This window comes from Capsella rubella, unplaced genomic scaffold (assembly GCF_000375325.1).
Source record: "Capsella rubella cultivar Monte Gargano unplaced genomic scaffold, Caprub1_0 scaffold_3, whole genome shotgun sequence".
NCBI lineage: Eukaryota > Viridiplantae > Streptophyta > Magnoliopsida > Brassicales > Brassicaceae > Capsella > Capsella rubella.
In genome coordinates this window covers 4,370,865-4,392,423 of record NW_006238921.1, presented here as the reverse complement: position 1 = coordinate 4,392,423, position 21,559 = coordinate 4,370,865, and the positions used below count along the sequence as shown (strand labels likewise).

The following is a 21,559-nucleotide window of genomic DNA, read 5'->3' as shown; positions in this document are numbered from 1 at the left end:
TGTAGAGATCACAGATTCACAGGGGGAAATAATAAATTGAAACCACACGCACCAAAGGCGCGTTGAGCGCGTGAGGCAAAAATCCGTGGACTATAACCCTCCGATTTGGGGTTTTTGGGCATAAATAAAGAATTGAGAGGTGTGGAGCGCGTGTGTTAGGATTTTCATTAATGTTGCGGCTTTTTCATCCGTAACCCTTTATACATATATTTCCTTAGCCTGAGCGTTGTACTTAACTAATCTCAAGCTTCGATCAACTTTTTCAATATTTTCTAAAGTTTTAATTGGTAAGGTCGTACGTATCTATGGGCTACAGAGTTCAACAATATCAAAAACACTACTCAGTCTTTTATACCATTTCTTACCCTTCTTAACTATTTTTGGTATCATTTACCGTTTTTTTTGGGGATAGATTTTGTTTTACCATTTTTGTTGCATCAATCATACCCATAAAACTATTTTATATGTGATCTCAAAAGTAGAAAAACAATCCAGATATTGTAGATAATATTAAGTTATCAACATATGCTTGTGGCCTAAGTAATATAGTAGGACCTAAAGTAAGGCGTATACTAACTCTCTCCCGGATTCAATCCTCACATGAACAAAGTTGCATTTATGTTGGGAAACTGAGACTGATCTATGTTGCTCTGTACTTGTTTTCTTCCTTGTATTTTGTTAAACAAACTGAACCAGAGTCTTCCATTATGGTGTCTAGCCTTAGTTGCTCTCCGTTTGTTCAAAAGTCAAAATGCGATTGTTTAGTGTAGCAAAGAGAAAAAAAATCTTCAATCTTTCAATCTTTCATAATATCATTGTAATTTTAACAAAACTTGTAACCCTCTAAGTCACTAAGAATGTTGTTTTTTTTTTTTTTTTTTTTTTGGGTGGAGGGGAGGGAAAGCCAATGGGGAATATATAAGCTTTACTTGTTCGAACAATACTTTTGCACGAACAACTAAAGCAACATAATTAACAGATTCGAGTTTGTGGAAAACCACTTTAGAATCAGATTTACATCTTTAACATCTCTCCCCAACACTTAGTGTTCCTGAGATCATCAGCTTTTAATTAAGACCCTTTATGCTTCACGCCAGACTCTTCCTCGGATTTATATACCATCTAACCAAAACAACACAACCAGAGACATATAAAACTTTCACCAGAATGCTCTTTGTTGAATGCAAGCAAGAAACATAATTCTCTAGCAATTCCCTTTCATGTCCATATCATGAAACCAGAAGAAGCCATAACCGGATAAATTGCAAAGAAACTTAGTATGTGTTATTTAAGTGAACTAACCTTGCTGAGGATCTTCGTGTACAAAGAAACTGGCAGCTACTATCAAATAACAAAGAATGAGCATCAATCCTTTAAAGTAATTCGATGTCCCTTCCTGTGTGCATAACAGAGATCATCAGTTATAAGTTAAGAAATTTCGTTCCACTATAATCAATGATTTAGCCTTTAAGCATTTTATCCACCTGGAGGAAAAAAGCTACTACTATAACGGTGATGAACAGCATCGCTGTCTCAAAGAGCTGGAAGTTAAGGTCCATCTGTTGACCCATCATCCATCCAATCACCACGCAGAATGGGACCTAAACGTAACCAATCAAGTAGCAACAGAGATTATCGAACAGATCTTGTTGTCCAAATATGATATATTACTGGTGCATACCGCAAACATAGAAATCTGGATGGAGGACCCAATAGCCACTCCCAAAGACAGATCCTGTAGAAGAGAGAAAAAATGCTAAGCTGTGTCTCAAGGACAAGTCTAGTTTGGAATGAAGAGCCTATAGTTGTTACAACTCAAGAATGCCTACCAGCTTGTCTTTCATGGCAAACATGATGGCGCCTGCATGTTCAGCTGCGTTCCCGACTATAGGAAGCAAGATGACACTGATAAAAGCAATTGGTATGTTCCACGAAACCGAGGCACCCTGAAAAATGGTATATTTATATCATGATACTGTGGTGATTTTCATGCAAAATACTGCAATAAATCATATCTAGCCGTGGACACAGTGTATGACCAACTAATGAAGGCTAAGTTAACTATATTTAGTAAATTAATAAGATATTTTTCCTCATATGAAAAAATGCAGAAAAAGATCGTTTGTTACCTCTATGGCATCGACAAGATATCCAGAAAGAAGAGAGACCCAAGCAGTCAAGATTGATAGCCAAATGATAGCTTCCCACTTGGAGATCTCAGGATCTTCATCTTCGGCAGAAGTCTCTTCGTTCTGATTTGTTTCCTAGAGTTTGCAGCATTTAAACAAGAAGGTAAGTCCAGGTTGAACAGAACTACACTAACCGATTAGTTTAAGATCTGTTGGTTTATATACAGGAAAATCAGCTCTTGTCATATGGTTTTATGAATTAAAAACTGAAAAAGAATATCAAATTTTTGAGTAAAGGAGGCAACCCAACAGACCTCGTCAAGAGGGCTATAGGAATTAGACTGGCTCTTTAACTGGAAGAAGAGGTAAGCAGCATAAGCTATAAGCATTATGCAACTGCTGAACCTTGACAGGGCTAGCTCTGATGATCCGGCGTGAACCTCACTATGCGTGTAGTGAAGAACAGCCGGGAAGAGTATCCCCATGACAGCCATCAAAAGCAATCCTGAATTCACAGTTGCAGTTCCCTGAATTGCAAAATAATAGGGGTCAGACTCAAGAATATCAAGAAATTAGAACAAAAAAAAAGGAAAATATCATGAAGCGGACAATAATTCCTACTTTGTCAAAGACTTGGTCTTTTTGGTAAAAGACAAGTCCACCGCAAAAGAAGGCGCAGCCAAGTACAAGCAACATGTTTGAGAGAATTGAGCCTAGTAATGTCAGCTGAACAACACGTATCATTCCATTTTTCAAAGCGAAAATTGATATGATCAGCTCTGTCACATTCCCGAATGTAGCATTTAGGAGGCCTCCAACTGTGAAATATGTATAACAGATAATGTGTTATCACAAAACAACAAGAGGAAAAAGAAAAGGAATTGCTGGTTTCAGAAGTTCAAAGTTATACCAGTTGGACCCGTGTAACAAGCCAGTTGCCTGTTTAAGAGAAGCAAAATACTTTCACATAAGTCTCCCAAACAGAAAGATGATATGGTAAGTTAGTGCTACAAGTGGTAGCGTGGCTTACTCTGTGGCATATCCTAGACGTTCAGCCAATGGTGTAATGCCTACTAAGGTCAGCAAGAACACCCACCCCTGAATCACAGCAAGAATTAATTCTTGAGATTAAACACTTAGACATGAAAAATGAAACAACTAGTATTAGTAATAATTTACCTTACTATCTATCATGTAGTGCACCAATATGGCTAGAGGACCGAAAGGTAATAACAGATTGAGTTTGTTACAAAAAATCACGATCTTTATACTATTGAGCATGGTGTTCTTTGGCGCTTTAGGCGTGTGCTGCGCGAAACTTGTAGAAAGTGATCCTTGCTCCATTAGAGAAACTTCTTTAGTTTGCGCAGCATCTTCTTCTTGTCTAAATAGGCTTTTGTGCTCAAGTTCATTAACCGACCCCATCTGTTACATAAAAGACCTTTTTCATTAATCCCAAAACCAGCAGAGGAACTCAGATAATATATGTTCGAATGGTCTGGCTATCCAGAACTTACTTCAACTTGTGCTTCGATAAGAACTGGCACTTTACAACAACTCATACCCGAGTGCTACCAACACATGGACCAAAGATAAGCTACAGCGTCCGCTTCTGCTGCAACCTGGAGAGAGGGAGACTTCTTGTATGAGAGATTATAAGGTATAACCAAATCCGCAATTAAACTAACAGTCTGAGCCTTTTCTGGAAAGCTTAACAAATTAGGGAAATAGTCACTTGTTACTTTGCATTAGGGAAACATTCATAAACAAGCACGGCATATCACACGAGTGGAGAAACAACTACATTGGCCAGCATAGAGTTATAACCCTCAAGTGTTTTAGAAAAAGACTGAATCCAAAATCAAAAGTGGCTAAGCAAATCGCTTCCACACACCAAAACGAAGGGAACAGCAAGTTTATCGAGTCAAACGTTAGTCTTTCGATTAAAATATAGCTAAACCCTAATCTACAAGAGCCCTTTTGAAACCGAAATCATATAAATCGGAGACTTGGTTTAAGGAAAAAAAGAAAGACGGCAACTTTACCTTTGCAGTCAACGACGAAGTCAGAGAAGAAGAAGAAGAACGAAACAAATTGCAGAAACCTAATCGAGCATAACTCGGATACGAAACAGAAAGGAGTTTGAGGTTTCTACTTGTTATTCTTCTGTTTGGTTTGTGATCTGTTGGTGGAGACAACGCACGCAGAGTAATATGAATCCGATTGGTATGGAAATAATAGAATAGTTGAGAGACGAGATTTGTGATCTGGAATAGAAGACAATCCCCTTTAGATCTCAGATTGTCTCTCAGTAGAGAAGCGCGAGAGCGAGGAAGTTTCGTTCTTGGTTGAATTGTTGTTTCATCATCAGTTGAACCTTTTTTTTTTTTTTTTTTTTTTTTGGTCAAACATCAGTTGAACTTAATATTAACTTTTTTTCCTTTTTTTTCTTAAAACGTAAATAGAAGAAGAAGACACACGGAGAGAGAGAGAGAGAGAGACCCAAATAACGGCGCCGTTTTGCTTATTTTTACGACAGTCCCTCTCAAGAAGAGATCTAATAAGCCTCTTTTGTCCTAAAATTCCTACATGAATCTTTTATATCAGTTTTGCCTTAAGAAAAGAATCTTTATATCAGTAAATTGCGATTTAATTTAACTAACCACAGCATTTTTTAATCATTTTTAGTTGTTTGGTACTCATAGTTTTCGAATATCTGAACAAATCAAAAGTTCTCAGTTCGTATTTTGAAGTTTTTAATATCAAAAACACATGAATTTATTAAAAATGGAACGTTAAAGAAAAAGAGAGAAAAAATTAGTGATGGTCCATATCCATCATTATGGAGGAGGAGTTGATAATTCTCCCCGTTTAATGGAGACTGGTGATCGAGTTTCAACCACTCACTTCTTATACATATATAATTCAACAACTTATATATGTATCACATATACAAAAATGAAATGTGATCTTCGATAGCAGTGATAATTTACATGTATTATTAGGCTTATTTTATCTTAGTTTGGATCATAGCAAAATAAGGATTATATGTAGTTGATGCAAGTCCCCAATGAAATAACTTATAAACACTATAAGTTTCAACAATTTTCTCTTCATATTTGATTCCATAATTGACGATGTTTAAACACACATTGAAAGAACCAACTCCTAAGGATTAAGGAATATCAAGATGTCTTACGAATTACTCTCATCAATTCAATAGTTTAAAACAGTGGAGGAGAGAGATCTGGACCTAATGAGTAGTTTATTGGGCCGTAAGGTGACTGTGCTCAAGATATGGATCCAATATAACTAAGCTCACTATAGCAATTAGCCCAATTCCCGATAACAAAGTAAACAAATTATGCTACATACATTATTAGCCTTCTTCTAAAGAAAGATTCGTATCATTATAATGAATCGATCATAAAAACCAATTTATTTATAAAGAAGTTGAGAAGTACTTATCAGTTAAGCACATGGCAGCCAGGTAGCTTCAAACCGACTTGTCGCTCTATTATACGCATTGTCATGAGTTTGCTAATTTACGCTGTTGTTTTGATTATTATTTTTGTTAATCGAATAACTCCTATTGTATTACTATAATCTTAGATAATGATGATTAGTTTTAATAAGCAGCGTACCGTGGCTCCAATAGATCAGCTAACAGAAATCAAGAGAGTTGCTACTTGCTATAGAGCCAAAAATGTAAATATCCTCATATATATAAGAAATATGACCACAAGACAATAAACTATATATACAATTGACAAAAAAAAAAAAGAAGAAGCAAACAAAGATTAATGTTTTTGGCTCTAGTTGCTTGTGGACCTGTGGTTAATTTCTTTTTGTGTGGTGGTGCACTGCTTTGTATGATGATAACGAAATTTACACTGTTTTCTTTTGAAAAATGATTAAGTGGATGCTTTAGAAATTAGATTGCAAGAAAACATAAATATTAGTAGATGAGTACTATAGAGTAAGAGATGGTAGCAACAGAAGAAGAAAAAAAACACTGGGAAAGAAGCAAAGAAGAGATATTAATGTTTGTGGAAGTTAAAGTAGTAGACACAGAACATGAGTCTCCCCACCACACACCAAGTTCCCCCAACCAAAGAAAGTAGTCCCCACCAATTTTAAAACTACACAACTTGATTAAATCAGCATATAATAATTGAAACGTTAATTATTATTGCGAGATCACACTCATGATAAAATAACTACCAAAGGTAAAAAAGAAAAAAATAATAATAATCACATTCATTTCAATATGCTAGTAATAAAATAGCATATGATAACATGCTTATTAGTTATTAGTTATCACTATCAACCACAGTCTAGAAGCTTTTATACCGAGACACTCATTATGAATAAGCAAAGTCAAATTTCATTCTAGAAGCCTTTTGATAAAAATAACTAACAAAGTTCGTTTTCCCTTAACATTTTTTTGTGTTTTTTTTAATGTTATAGGTTAATTTCAATTATAAACCACTCCATGGTGGGTTTTGATACATTAATTATTGTGTTGGTCAATAACAAAGTATGTACTCACAAAAAAAAAAAAAGAGGAGAGTCTATTTATGGGTCGTTCATCTTATCCAATCAAAAACTTGAGAATGAGGTTTGGACGACTAATATAATCCAACAGGACCATTTGAAATAAAAGATGGTCATGGTGTTGATGGTGTTGTTTACGCACAAAATCGTATTACTGTACTCTCTTATACAGACAGACAGGTAAAGACTAGTACAGTATGTTTTTTGAGTTAGGGATGTCTTCTAGAAGTGTTGTGTTGCTTACTTATCCTATCTCCGTATCCTCACCGCCACGTCCCCCGCAGAGACACTTTCTTTTTGTCTCTCTCTCTCTCTCTTTTTTTTTATTTTTTTTTTATTTTACGTAATGAATATTCAGCTGATAATGACAACAACAACAACAACAAAAAAAAGCTTCTAGAAGAAAGGCTTTGATATTTATTAGTCGACGAGTTTACTTTTCTTTTTCTTTTTGTTTGTCTTGTGTTGTGAGTTGTGACGGTACCCATTGTTGGGATCTCTTAATTAATTCTCAGCCGTTGATCTGCTGCTGCTTGTAGGGACGATTCCTTCTAGAAGCTCTCTTTATTTTTTTTTCCTGAATCGAATATATTCTGCAAAGTAATAATAGTATAATATATGAATTGGAGATGACATTATTAAACATCTAAAAATGTACCATTTCAAACACTATCGGACAGATTTAAATTAAAAATTATTGGTTTCAGTTGACTGTTCAAAAAATACATCCTGGAGTTTAAGTATTTAGTTATCGGAAAATAAAAATCATATAAACATGTATAATGATGGTTGACAAAATAAAAAAATTGTATAATGATGAATCGAGCAACTAATTATTTTATTCTCTACAAATAAAAAAAAAATAAAAAAAGAAGCAAACGATTCTTAGAAATTACAGCTGGATGACATGTCATCAGTTCAATCTTTTAGTGTAAAAAAAAAGGTTAAGCCGAGCCGAGCCGGAAGAAAGGATTTCTAGAAGGCGAATCTTTGAAGTTTGGATGACACGTCATATCCTCCTCCTCCTCCTTCCATAGAATTTATAAAACTGGTGACTGCCACTTCCCACGGGTTTTACCTTTTTTTTTTTTTTGCCTTCATTTTCGCTCCTTCTAATTTACTATTTATTTTCATTTTAACCACACACAAAAAAAACAGTGAATTTTCTTACTTTAAGGTTTTTAACAAAAATAAATTAAATTAGAAATAAGTAGAAGAAGAACTAAATAGCTATTCTTCTTCTTTTTTTTTTGTTAAAGAAAATAGATATTCTTTTTCCTTTAATTAAATAATCAAAAATAGCTAAAAATGAACAAACGCGGATTCTAAAACCCAATCCAATAAAAATAAGTTATATATTAAAAAATAATTAAAAAGGTTACCAAATTATTAAAAAAGAAGAAGTTAACAATAATAATGGAGATTTGGAGGTCTTTATATAGCCTTTCTCAATCCCACCACTCTCACCTTTTGTGATTCAACTTCTCTCTCATTTTTCTCTTACTTATTTACAACATCTCTTCCGAATTTGCCCCTCCTACGGTTTTTCTAATTTTAATCCCTCTGAAAATGGCCGCGACCCTAGTTTACTCCGCCGGACCTTTCTCACCGCTTCTTCCTCACCCCAAGTCTACCAGATCATCATTTAACGGAACCGCGCGTTTTCCCACCGGAGCTCCGTCGTTTAAGGCTTCTGCTCAGACGCTTAACGCCGAGCCGGTTCTAACGGAATCCGTTCGTCGGCGAGTTTCGAGCCTCTACGAATTACTGAAAGTGAACGAAACGGCTTCTCTGCCGGAGATCAAGACGGCCTACAGGAGCTTAGCCAAGGTCTACCATCCAGACGCCTCGGAATCGGACGGTCGGGATTTCATGGAGATCCATAAAGCTTACGCGACACTAGCGGATCCGACCACCAGAGCGATCTACGATTCCTCGCTTAGAACTCCACGGAGACGGGTACACGCTGGAGCTATGGGTCGCTCGGGTCGGGTTTACACGTCCACCCGGAGATGGGAGACGGATCAGTGTTGGTAGTTTTGTTGCGGAAAATGGCACTTTTTGACTTCTCCTTTTCCCCTTTTTTCCTTGTCACAATTTTTATTTTTCCCTGTTGGAAAATTAAAGAGGGGAAATTAAGTTGTTTTATCCGCCATTTCTGTAGTTTTTTTTTTTTTTTAACTTAAGATGTTAACAACAATGTATAAATGGAGATTATGAAAATAGAGAGAGAGAGAGAGAGAGACATGTATATTATATCCTTTTACTCTACTTTTACAAGGATACACGAAAAGTAATTAGACCAAGAGTAACTCCCAAAATAACTTTTTGAAAATATGCAACACCCACACAAAAGTGAGATTTGTGCTGTTTGTTTTAGTAAAGTTTTTTTTTTGAAATTATATTAATAATTGGGTGGAATACACGGTAGAATACAATCATATGCTGGCGAAAGACGAGATTTCTCCAAAGTCTAATGCACAGAAGAAGGAAGCAAGAAACAATACTAAAAAGCTTAAAAGGATAATAAGATAGAAGAAGAAATCATCCTATGCTAATCTTTATAACCTAGCAAGATAGAACCACACATAGTTTATCACACTTTCCTCGGATCGGGTTACGGCAACGTCGAAACAAGACTGACATTTCACACCAAAATATAAGCAAAACCAGAGGACCAGATATCTGGTTTTAGTAAAGTTAAGTGATGTTTTTCTCTTTAATTTATTTTAAAGACAAACTTTTTGTTTCAGCATAACTAAAAGATAGAATATTTTTCTACAGCAAGTTATAGAATATTAATAATGGTAAAGCACTGTTTGTTAGAATATGTTTGATCAATTTCGTTTTCTCTCTGAAAATAAAATACAGAATCAGTATACGTACGTGCCTGTGTTTTACAGAAACTGTGGCTGAAAAAGACGACAACAGTAAATAATTAGTGACAAACAAACACACCTGTGAATAATCCAAACAAATACAACATTTTTAAAAAATTAAAGCTTTCATCCAAACATAGATTTGGCTTTTGCATATGATCTTCTTGTGAATCAAGAGTCAATACTCAAAGAGTATACGTAATATATGAAACAAGCAGATTTTACATTTCAAAGGATGGATGGAAAAAGAAATACAAAATTCAAACCAAAACTGAAAGAGAAATAAAAAAAAAATCTAACAAACGTAGAGAGAGATACAAAGAAGAGTCGAGTGATTCTTGTATTCCTATGTTTTATATAAGCAACGAACAAGAAGAGAGATACAGAGAGATAGAGATATCACTTGCAGCCCATCAGCATGGAGTTTATGACGTGCATTATCAGTCTGATGGCTGAGACATCGCTCCCCGGTGCGTTTCGGTGATGGTGCAGAATCTGATAGACCTGTTCAAAGATTGGGCGAGCGTGAACTGCAATCATCTGATCTGATGGGTTTATGGCTGCCACCACATCAGTCATCCAACCAAGCTTACGAGATGTGTCCTTGCTTATGTCGCAGGCTAGCTGCTGCAGCAGCGAAAGAAGCACGCCTTGACTCAGCGGAAGTGGATTCATAGCCAATAGTCCACGAAGATCCACCTAATTTGCCACAACCAGTGTCATGAGATCTTATGTAAAAATGATGCTTACAAGATCTTATGATGCACGAAATACTAACAAAAATTTCACCTGAGAACAAAGCCATGATACTATAGAGACATCGCTTCTCTGTAGAGCAGAAGTGAAAGATTCTTCGTACTTGCGTTCAGATATCAACCTTGAAAGTTCAGTTGTTGGGTCCTTAGGTGCTTCAGCCTGGAAGAACATATGTTGCTATAGTCAAAACCCAGAAAATGACAAAATTAGGATTCTGATAAGATCCAGACATGGTGCTCTCTTTATTCAGTCTCCGATTCAATTACAAAGGATGAATAGAGAATAAACTGACGCCAAAAACCAAAGATATAACCCTAGGGTGAGCACCCTAAACTCTCCTAATCCCAAACCAAGATCCTAGACCAATCCCGAATGCTCAATTCTTCTGACTAAACTTCCCTTTTAGATGTTAGTTCTCTTCGCTAACTAACCGACTCAACTATGATTTCTGACCAGCTAGAATCCACTTCAAGCCACCAAGAGCAACTACAAGGCCCATCCACTAGACAAACGCAAGATTCATGGTTATCAATTAGTTCCAGAGATGTGCAAACCTTTTCAAGAAGAGCACCCAAAGGTCCGCCACTTAGTTGAGTAATCAAGGGATTTGACCCGCCAGAATTTGCTCCAGCAGCTGCGAGAGCTAGGAAATTCCTTTGGTTCTCGGCTAATTCACGACTTAAGGCTTGAGCAACTGATGATGCAGAAGTAATTGTTTCCTGTAGAATGAACAGCGTAAGAAAGATGGAAATAAATGACTGGATTTAACAACCATAACAGTGCCACAAGAAGAATGACTTTCCATCATACCCTTAAAGTATGAGCAAGCTGGGAGTGTCCAGAGTCAAGGCGTTGCTGGGCTGCATTTGTATGCTCAGCAATCCCTTTCTGGAAAGCTGAGTCCATTTGATCAAACATTGTCTTGCATGCCCTCTCAAAAGAAGGTATGACTGAGGACTCTAGACCCGACCTAAGCGCTTCCTGAAGTTTACAAATGGCAGAATATAAAAAGATCACCTCACTTTCCGTCAATCTATGATGCTGTTGAGACTTATAGACAGTACTGTAAAGTACCATAAGGTGAAACTCCAATTTACCTGGAGGGCTTGCCTGCCAGAGGTCTGAAATTGGGCTTGAATTTGCCTAGCTATTGTTGCTTCAAGCTTTAAATTAACAGATTTTTCAAGCTGATTAACTGCTTTGTCACCAATTCCTCTCTGTATAAAAGAGAAAGCAGGTTTTTTACAACAATGAACCTTTTCAAGAATTAGCTACACATTTGTAGTTAAAATCGAACCTGGAAGGACTCTGTGATTGCAGAAGATACAGTTTTTTCAATAACCGGTGTAACTGAACGTGCAAGGGCTGGACCAATTGCAGCAAGTTCCTTCTTTATCGTTTTCTCAAACATGGCATTTAACTCCTTGCTCATGAAGTTTGTTGTTGCACTCACAATTTGCTGTGAATGGTCACGCAATGCCTTTTCATTCTTAGCAGTCTCCTCTTGGAAGCGAGCCCATAGAGCATCAGCATTTGACTTGCTGGATTTCTCAATCATTCTCCCTAACGCCACTTCTAGTCTTTTACTTTCCTTTACGATAGGGCCAGTGACAGCATTTGATAGTTGTCTCTGCATCTCCTTCTGCGAAGCCATTATCTTGAAGCAAAATAAATCAAATATTGGTTTAAGTCAACAAATAATACAACAACAAAAATTACCAAGGTGCGTCTTAAGATGAAGCGATAACCTATCATCGATAACTGCCAGTTAGGTACGAAAACTGATTTTTGTTTTAAAATGAAGGAACTCTTGTGTGCCAAATCAAGGTAATAACAAATTTTATAGTGAATCACTGAATGATGTAAGAGTATAAATACAGATATTGTTAAGAATAGAGTACTAATTGGTTTCAAGATCAATATGTCACCTGATTCATGTTCTTGCATAGCTAGGAACTGAGGAAGTGGATCTGTCATGGGATGACTTAAGCTCTCACGTTGCTCATTGAAGGATTCAGCCAGATTTGAGGATGAAGATGACAGACTGGGACCCTGTGAATTTTTGGCCTTCTGCTTCTTCCCTTTGCTATTTGCAGCTGACGACTGTTGAAGCCCACTAGATGAACCCGACTCAGGAAGCTTTGCAGACACACCTCTCGTGTCAAGACCACTTTCATCTCCAGCCTGTATAGGTTCTCCATAAGCCTTAGATTCCCCTGGTATGAAAGTTCCTTCTGTACTAGGATAACAGTCTCTTGCCATCTGGGTGCTGAGATTTGAAACCTGTGAGCAGAAGACTTTTTCTCTATTTTCTGAAGTGCGATTCGCAGTTTCATCATTATCATTGGTTTCACCATTCTGTGTTGACCTTGTGTCACTTACTTCTTTCACCTCAACTTCTGCACCTCTTGCATCATTATTCACGTCCTGAAAATTATTTGCATCTCTATCTCTCCTGTCTTCATTGGTGGTGGAGGCTTCAGCAGACGAAACGCCCATCAATATCTCTGAAGGAGTTACAAGATGAGTGGGGTGTTTGAAAAAGGCTGCTGGGCTTCGCATCCCGGACAAATCATCATCAGGTGTAACATTTGGGTCCTTGCTTCTTGAATTTTCTTCTATGGATGACACATCACAACTACTTACTCCAACAGCATCCATTTGCCTATCAACAGAATAGTCAGCCGAAGGTGCTCTGCCACCAAGCTCATGATGAGGTGTTACTGGCTCAATAGCATCTACAGGACTGTGATAGCCAGAAAGTTTTCTTGATAGTCTGGGACTTAGAGGAAGTTTGGGTGACGTAGCATACGCAGAACCTGCACCACTGGTCTCAGATGGCAAGGCAGAAGTTTTTGGTTCACCGTTGGGTGGAACAATTGCTTGTGCTGTGGCTTCGGCGGATGTAAAACTCAACTTATTAGCACTTTCCGATCTATTCACTATAATAGAAGGTTTTGGCACTGAATCAACTGAAGGTAAGTCTGTAGGTTTCAGTCCAGATGGTTCTGACGTGCTTTCAACAAGGTTTGCCTCTCGCGATACATTAGAATCTGACTTCTCCAAACCCATATTCTCTACAGGTGGTGGCAAGCACAAGCTCAAGTCTAATGTATACTGCTGAATTGCTAGAGTCTGAACACAATAAACCTTAACAATGGGCTCTTCTGGAGGATCATTTGTCCCAATAAAACTCAATATGGGCATAGTGACTGTAAACTCTGACAGGTAATCCATCCGCGTTTCAACAGGGGAGTTACCATAGTCCAAATGCACAGCATATAAGGCGTTCCTTTTTGCGTTTGCAAGTAAAAGCAAGCCTGCTTCAGATAATGCTATGACTTGATTAAAAAATGCCTCTTCAGCCCGTGACTCAGTTGAACTTTTCAAGGCAAGTGTCTGAGTACACCTCCATGATTCAGAATCAGCTGGTAGAAGCCACCCTTCTTCTCCAGCAGAGACCCAGATTTTCATTTCTCGATTGAGAGGACCCTACGAGAAGAACATTCCGTCAGAGTCAGCAGCTTAGCAGAAAGGAAAGCTACAATCATAAATTGTATACTCAACACAGCAGTGCCAATAACATTAGATAGAGCTGAGAAAAGTAAATAATATTCATTCAAGAAAATTACCCCTGTGATAAGTATGATGTGATCAGGTCTCTCAGGAGATGTCACAAACGTGGCTGAACTGACTGGATGTCCATCATGAGGCCTCAAAACTACAAGTGGTTGTGCTTTACGATCTTGCCATATCTTAATCTGTACGGTAGTTATAAGGAAGAAGGAATGAGACTCACGGACACAAAAATACTACCAATTGATCAGAGATATGACACAGTGCAAGTATGAGACGAAACTTAGTTTTAAAATGGGCTAGAGTAGATTTTCAATGTCAAATGCACTACCAGAAGCAAAGTAAAAGGCTGACTAGTTCTAATTACGAAAAAGTAATGAAAACACCAAGTTTGCTATGTAATCAGTTTAAACATTAGTTCTTTGGAAGACAAGATTCATTTTCAGAAAGGTATAAAAAAAGGATGATTAAAATTGGAAGAGTGCAGCAAAATGATAGAAAGATTCACAAACCGTGCCATCAACAGAAGAAGAAACCAGGCGCGTGGTCATCCATTGGCACATTGACAAATCTGTAACTTCTCCATCATGTTTACCCACAATCTGGACACCATCAATCAGCTTATCAAGGGGACACTGGAGAGGTGCCTCAGCAGAGAATACTTCACCTCTGCCAACTTTTGTAGTATCAATTCGCAGCACATGTCTACCAATAGAAACTACCAAAATTTCCTGGAAAAATGGACTTCACGCAATCAGAAGTATAGACACAGCAGAGCGTAAATTTGAAAAGGTCATGTTCAAAGAAACAAACTATGCAATAGTTGTATTTCAAATACCTGTTTGTGGCAGTGCCAACAAACACGTGGATGTTTGGTGTCTTGCTCTCCTAGAATCTGTAGAGCACAAACTATCTTTCCAGTTATCTGGGGTTGATCATCTCCCTCAGATCCTTCAGAAATTTTCCACACGAAAACTTTTCCATCTAGACTAACACTGTTTAAAAGAAACAGAAAAGTAGAGGTATAAACCACAAAGTAAAAGAAGCTAACCAAATAAATTCTAATAAACAAAGAAGAACTGAATGAGCCCCCTTGTTCCATCTATCTACAAATGGCATAGCCTGATTAGACAACAGTTCCAGAACATTACCTGGCCAACATATCAACATCCTCGGCAAAGAAAGCCATATCCGTCACTCTCTGGACATAAAAAAGTAGTTAGAACTAGATGGTAACTATGCTGATAGCGAAAAAGGTCGATTAAACCAGATGGATACTTCAGTAAGTAATTCACAAATTGAAAGAGTAGAAGTAAAATAACCTGAGAATGGCCCCGGAACAGAGATCTTAATGCTGTGTTTATATTGAGAACCCTAATGTTTCCTCCTTTCAATCCATAGCATATATAGACCTTATTCACTGCGATTTGCCGACCCACAACTAGCTGAGGATCCGAACCGTATTTGGTAATCGGAGTCACCTCCAGCTGTGGCTGAATCTCCCCTTGTAATCTCACATCTACATCGTACACGGCGTGTTCACCAATCAATCGCCTTCCTTTGGGAAGCTTACAGCTCGGGACACGAATAGGACCCGAACCACCGGGGAAAGAACGCGCGATCTCGTTGTGATTCACTAACGGGGGTTGATGGGATGGCTCTTGGTTAGCCACGGCGCCTCCGTTGTTGTTGTTGAGGAGAGCGAGGATGTGCGTTCCAGGATTGTGATTGGAACGGGGAGATTGGAGATTGAGAGGTGGCGTGGGATAAGAGAGCGTTCTCTGTGGGTGCAAGTTAGTCGCCAAGGAAGAGGAAGAGACATCCTGTTGCGCCTGAGTGACCGGCGATGGCTGAGCGGATATAGCAGGCAGAGCGTAGTGCTGCTGATCGTACTGGTTGTGAAGAAATGGACCTGTGGGGGGAGGATAAGATGCGGGCGGCGCCGGGTAAGGATTGGATGAAGGTTTGAAGAGAATACCGAGATCAAACGGAGGAGGATTGTGAGGATTGGTATTACCAGGAGAAGACGCCATGGATTTGATGCAGATTTAAGATCGCCGAAGTTAGGGTTTGTGAAATGGATCAAAAGAGAGGTGTATCGATCGCCGAAGCTAGGGTTTGTGAAATCGATCGCCGAAGCTAGGGTTAGTGAAATACTGAGCTCCCTTGAAAAGATTCCACAAAAAGAAGACTCGGCGGATCTGAAAGTCACATACAAAAAAAGAAAAGAAAGAAGAGAGAGAAGCGAGAGCAACAATAGAGAGAGAGAGAGAGAGAGAGAGAGAGAGACGATGATGACTTGAAAGGGAGAACAGGTAGAGAACTTTTGGAGACTTACTTTTTTCTCTCTCTTTTTTAATGAAAATTAAATTGAGGGGCATGATCCAGATTCACAAAACATTACGGGGGTGATAATCGTGTAAATAATTAAAAGTATGAGGATTCTTCTGTTATAAGTTCAGATTTTTCTTGTTTGGGCCGTGTTATCCCATTACCCAATTTATATATTTCCGGAGATTCACTTTACCTTCCTTAAAAAAAATCTGTATATACTATATACATCCATTACTCTTGTGCATTTTTTGCCTGTCAAAGAAGAAAAGTTACCTCCCATATCTGAGCAAAAAAATGAAACTGAACCCAGAAACCAAATACTAGATATAGATTTTGCTATGCAACTGCTCAATTGTTCTAATAAGATTCCCATAGTGTCTTCATACTCATCTGTACATTCTCCATGTAACCTTCTCTTCAAAATCACATTCTTTTTATAAATTAAAATATATATATATATATATATATCTATATATATAACCCATACATGAACCACATGTTTCGTCAGGATTTTCCACATGTTTCTTATATGCTATCATCATCCTTGTCTCCAACTTTGCTCTTATTCAGGAACTTGTAAATGCAAACATATAAAGAAAGAAAGAAGATCACCATTAATGCAGAGACAATCTAATTAGCTAGCTGCCTGGTTGTGGTATAGATGGACATGGCATCTATTGAATACCTTAAAAGATGTTATCGAGGAACTAAACCAAAATATAAGTATCAAGATTTTGCTTTGTAATCTTCAATTTTTCTGTTTTACTGTCGTGGTCAAATTCAACTCATCTGTATAATGTAATGTCCTTTTACGATTCCATCAAATTAAAGATGAAGACAGATCATAGATGAATACTCAAATCAATTATGCTTTGACTGCATAAACCTTCTTGTTGCTTCGAGATAACATCATCATCAATACATGTTGATGTTTCATCAAGATTCTCTAGAGCGGATACCAAACTTGTATTTTTTGGGGTTTTTTTTTTTTTTTTTAATTCTCTATGGTTATATAATTAAATCACTTGATCAGACAATTCTAACGCTGCAGAAGGTGATACTTGCTCATGTTATCCCATCGGAGAGAGTCCTGCAATAATAAATTTAGCAGCACAATAAGTTAAACTTTATGTTATGTAAGTCTCAAAAAAGCATTACCAATTAGATTCTTCAGTCCACCACTCTCGACCTTTCAAAAATTAATCACCATGATGATCAACCTTCCTGAATCGCTTTTAAGGAAGAAACTTTTCGTAATTCCTGTTGCTCTTCCAAGAAAAAATCTCTTTTAAGACCTGCAAAATATACATATAAAAACCTTGGTTAGAACAACAATCTCTTTTTACGAGATATGAAAGTAGCATGCAATTTTTCTTATCAAATGCCTTGACTCAGGCTAAAAGACATCATCATGTCTGCATGTCACCACCTTGACAGCATCTTGGTTTACATGACCATCTTGAATTCTCCCAAATGAATTGGTTGAATCCCTTTCCTCACTCATAAGCTTGTGTGCTCAAGGAACATAATTCTTTATTTATATATGCTCGCCACCGTAACCATTTTTCAACCCCCTTCATAAGCATCCAGTTACTTATAAATCAACCCCTTTCTCCAGTAGTTATTATGCAACACCATCAAACCTTTTCTCATTCTTAAACTTCACTTCGCTTACTACTAATTTTTACCAAGTCAAGGCATTTGTATAAATGAACACATGACATAGTTCCAATCATGCACCCCCATTTATTCATTAAAAAACCTCCCCATGAGTATTCTGAACCAAGACATTTGATAACAGACATACATGTCCCTATATGCAACACCACTCGTAAACTTCAAATGAGCTTAAGATGAGGTTTTTACTTAGCCGAACCTGAGGCATGTAGAATTTTCGAAACCTAGTTGGTTAAACCACCATCCACCCTTGTTTCTTTCCATTAATAAGCTTGACAATATGGACTTTTTAAACCAAAAAGACGCATTTTTGTAGACATTTGGAACAGAGTACCATATATCTTTTTCCCATTCGGTGGCTCTTGATGAGCTGAGGCAATTGTATAAACTTTTCGGGACCAATTATCATGCATCACCATCAACACTTTCCCATTCATATATAAGCTCATGAAAAACTTGTACTGTGTTGTTATAACTAAGTTTGCCACCTTTTGCAGACAAATTGGGACAAAGTCAAAGTGTTGTCATGCAACAACATCAACCGGTTGGTTTGTAATGCGTTTTAACCGATGCACTTGAATAGACAGTCCGGAGGCAAGTTTCACGCACTACATCAGTTCCTGTTCATAAGTTTGATATAATAAGCTTACAATGGGTTTTTCTAACCGATAACATTTCTATAGTCAATCCGGGCCTAGTCTCTCGTGAACCATACTCTTTCCCATTTATAAACTTACAACAGGGTTGTAACCGAGGCTCTTTTATATACAATCTGGAACCAAGTATTATTATGTACCACACTCTTTCTCATTCCCAAGCTTATTACGATTAGCTTTCCAATGGGTTTTAACTAAGACATATTCCCTACCACTCATAAACCTGAAAGGAGCTTATAAAGAGTTCGGTACTAAGTTTCCTGCACCACCAATTTACCCTTTTTCATTAATAAGCTTGACAATGTGGATTCGTTAACCGAACAGAGGCATTTTTTATAGACACTTAGAACAGAGTTTCATGCATCCTTTTCTCATTCATTAGATATTTGTCTTCTTGATGAGCTGAGGCAATTTAAAAAAAAAAAACATTATGGGTCAAAATATCATGCCTTCCCATCTAGACTTTCCCATTCATAAGCTCATCATGAACTTATATTGTGTGTTTTAAAATTGAGTCGTCACTTTTGTATAGACAAAGTGTTATGTAGCAGTATCAACCGATTGGCTTATCATGCGTTGTTTTAAGTTTTAACCGAAGCATTTGCATAGACAATCCGGAAGCAAGTTTCACGGACCACACTAGTTCATGTTCATAAGCTTCATATGATTAGCTTACCCTGGGGCTTTAAGAGGCATTGTATTGACAAGTATATCATGCACCACACTCTTTCACATTCCCAAGTTTATCAAGATGAGCTTTCAATGGGCTTTTAACTCTGAGGCATTTGACTGGAGAATCATGCACTATACTCTTTTTCATTTATACAAGCTTATTAGAATTTAGCTTCCACTGTGGTGTTTTTAACCAAGGAAATGGTTAGAACAATATATATGGGACTAGAACCAAGTATCATGCACCACACTCTTTCACAAGAAGCTTATAGTGAGTTTTTAACCGAGGCATTTATATGGACAAACCAGGGAACAATTATCATGCACCACACTCTTTCACATTCTCAAGTTCCTGCATACATGTACTTCCATTTGTTACCATCATGACCAACTCGTATCCTTCTTTTTTTTCTTTTATGGTTTCAGTCACTCATCTACTGAGTTTTTACTTTTTAATTATTATGGAAGACTGGAGCGAGAGATTTGTAAAGCCGATTCCAGACCAAATAGCATGCGCCACCACCAAAATTTCTCTCCGTTTATAACCGACCTAAGGCTTTAGTTTTAAACTGATCTGGTTATTAACCAAGGTAATATATAGAACAATATGGGACTCGGCACAAGTATCATGCACCACACTCTAACCTCCAATCATAAGCTTATGATGGGTTATTGTAAACCGAGACATCTGATTAGAATATTACCGAACATAGGCATATTTTATAGACATTAGGAACAGAGTATCATGCATTGCTCCCATTCATTAGATCCTTGTCTTCTTGATAAGTTGAGGCAATTGTTTAAATATTTTATGAACAGATAATCCTTGTTTTATAGACACTAGGAACAGAGTATCATGCATCTTTTTCCCATTCATTAGGTCCTTGTTTTCTTGATGACCTGAGGTAATTGTTTAATATTTTTTGGACCAAATATCATGCATCACCATCTACACTTTCCCATTCATAAGCTCTTGATGAACTTATATTGAATGTTTTAATTGAGTCGTAACTTTTGTATCGACAAAGTGTTATGCAGCAATATCAATCGGGGCATTAAGAGGCATTTGTATTGGCAGGTATATCATGCACCTATCATGCACCATACTCTTTTTCCATTTATGAGCGTATGCCTATTGAAATAACTTGCAGTCTGGTTTTTAATCAAGGAGATTTTTGAACAATCTGGGACTAAGACCAAATATCAGGCACCACACTCTGTCCAAATCATACGCTTATTATGATCAGCTTATTATGGGGTTTTAGTTGAGGCATCTGTATATATCATGCACCACACTCCTTCCCATTCCCAAGCTTATTAAGATTAGCTTCCAATGGGGTTTCAAGTTTTAACCAAGGCATTTGAAAAGGGAATCCAGGACCCTGTATAGTAATCATGCACCTCACTCTTTGTCATTAACCAACCTTAGTAGAATTTAGCTTTCACTGTGGTTTTTAACCAAGGAAATTGTTAAGAACAATATGGGACTAGGACCAAGTATCATGCACCACACTCTTAATCAGATACCATGTATCATGCACCACACTCTTTCACACAAATCTTATAATGGGTTTTTAGCTGAGGCATTTATATGGACAGTTCAGGGACTTGTGTTTTCATAAAAACTTCAAAGACTTGTGTTTTTTCCCTCAAAATAAGTATCATGCACCATAGGCTTCACAATAAGCTTATAATGGGTTTTTAGCCGAGGCATTTATATGGACAATTCAGGGACCAAGTATCATGCACCACACTCTTTCACATTCTCAAGTTTCCCATCTTAATTAAGGCAATCAAGTAGAGAATCAGGGACCAAGCTATCATGAACCACAGTATTTTCCAGACAATAAGCTTACACTTTGATAAGCTAGAATGGGATTTTATAAAAAGTTGGGACCAATTGTCATGGAAGACTCAAGATTGGGATCTGTTATAAACGATTCCGGACCATATAGCATGCACCACCACCAAAAGAAAATCCTTTATAGCCGAGCCAAGGCTTTACTTTTCAACCGATCTGGTTTTAAACCAAGACAATATATAGAACAGAATGGGACACGGACCATGTAATATGCACCACACTCTTAACCCCAATCATAAGAATGGAATATTAACCGAGGCATTTGAAATGAGATTTAGGGACCAATTATTACGCAACAACGGGACAAAGAGGGTTTTCGAATTAAACGATTCAGTCCCAAATTGTATGAATCCATCACCATTCTTTTATCTTCCCGAGCCGAGGCATTTGTATACCGATTTGGGACTGAATTCGATTAACACAAGCACCACCCCCATCTTATTTGTTAACGACCAACCCAAA

At 37.5% G+C, this 21,559-nt stretch overlaps 3 protein-coding genes across 3 annotated transcripts; 1 reads left to right on the top strand and 2 right to left on the bottom strand.

Annotated features, from left to right (window-relative positions):
- Nucleotides 1–774: 774 nt before the first annotated feature.
- LOC17892871 (vacuolar cation/proton exchanger 2) lies at nt 775–4,506 on the bottom strand. Its single transcript, XM_023786629.1, has 13 exons — nt 4,175–4,506; nt 3,647–3,751; nt 3,309–3,554; nt 3,160–3,227; nt 3,040–3,068; nt 2,751–2,947; nt 2,444–2,656; nt 2,130–2,264; nt 1,830–1,946; nt 1,682–1,735; nt 1,485–1,601; nt 1,303–1,396; nt 775–1,122 (listed from the first exon to the last, which is right to left on the bottom strand). The coding sequence occupies exons 2-13, from the start codon at nt 3,689–3,691 to the stop codon at nt 1,112–1,114; spliced, it is 1,326 nt and encodes a 441-aa protein (XP_023642397.1). The 5' UTR covers nt 3,692–3,751; nt 4,175–4,506; the 3' UTR covers nt 775–1,111.
- Nucleotides 4,507–8,101: 3,595 nt separating this feature from the next.
- LOC17892523 (chaperone protein dnaJ 11, chloroplastic) lies at nt 8,102–8,992 on the top strand. Its single transcript, XM_006300158.2, has one exon. The coding sequence runs from the start codon at nt 8,256–8,258 to the stop codon at nt 8,721–8,723; it is 468 nt and encodes a 155-aa protein (XP_006300220.1). The 5' UTR covers nt 8,102–8,255; the 3' UTR covers nt 8,724–8,992.
- A 697-nt stretch (nt 8,993–9,689) lies between these two features.
- LOC17893549 (enhancer of mRNA-decapping protein 4) lies at nt 9,690–16,182 on the bottom strand. Its single transcript, XM_023786747.1, is given in 13 exon segments — nt 9,690–10,264; nt 10,355–10,480; nt 10,876–11,040; nt 11,132–11,302; nt 11,419–11,538; nt 11,619–11,978; nt 12,250–12,259; nt 12,261–13,813; nt 13,954–14,082; nt 14,410–14,628; nt 14,736–14,892; nt 15,049–15,098; nt 15,220–16,182. Coding segments are annotated over 13 exon segments (4,071 nt in total). The 5' UTR covers nt 15,931–16,182; the 3' UTR covers nt 9,690–9,964.
- Between the last annotated feature and the right edge of the window lie 5,377 nt (nt 16,183–21,559).

What these genes read in the sequence shown, in the direction of transcription:
- LOC17892871 (XM_023786629.1), bottom strand. Translation starts at nt 3,691, where the DNA reads ATGAGTTGTTGTAAAGTGCCAGTTCTTATCGAAGCACAAGTTGAA. An exon ending in TTGTTACACGGGTCCAACTG is followed by an intron (nt 2,948 to 3,039) that starts GTATAACTTTGA and finishes CATATTTCACAG; the next exon opens with TTGGAGGCCTCCTAAATGCT. An exon ending in TCCAGATTTCTATGTTTGCG is followed by an intron (nt 1,602 to 1,681) that starts GTATGCACCAGT and finishes GGTTACGTTTAG; the next exon opens with GTCCCATTCTGCGTGGTGAT.
- LOC17892523 (XM_006300158.2), top strand. Translation starts at nt 8,256, where the DNA reads ATGGCCGCGACCCTAGTTTACTCCGCCGGACCTTTCTCACCGCTTCTT.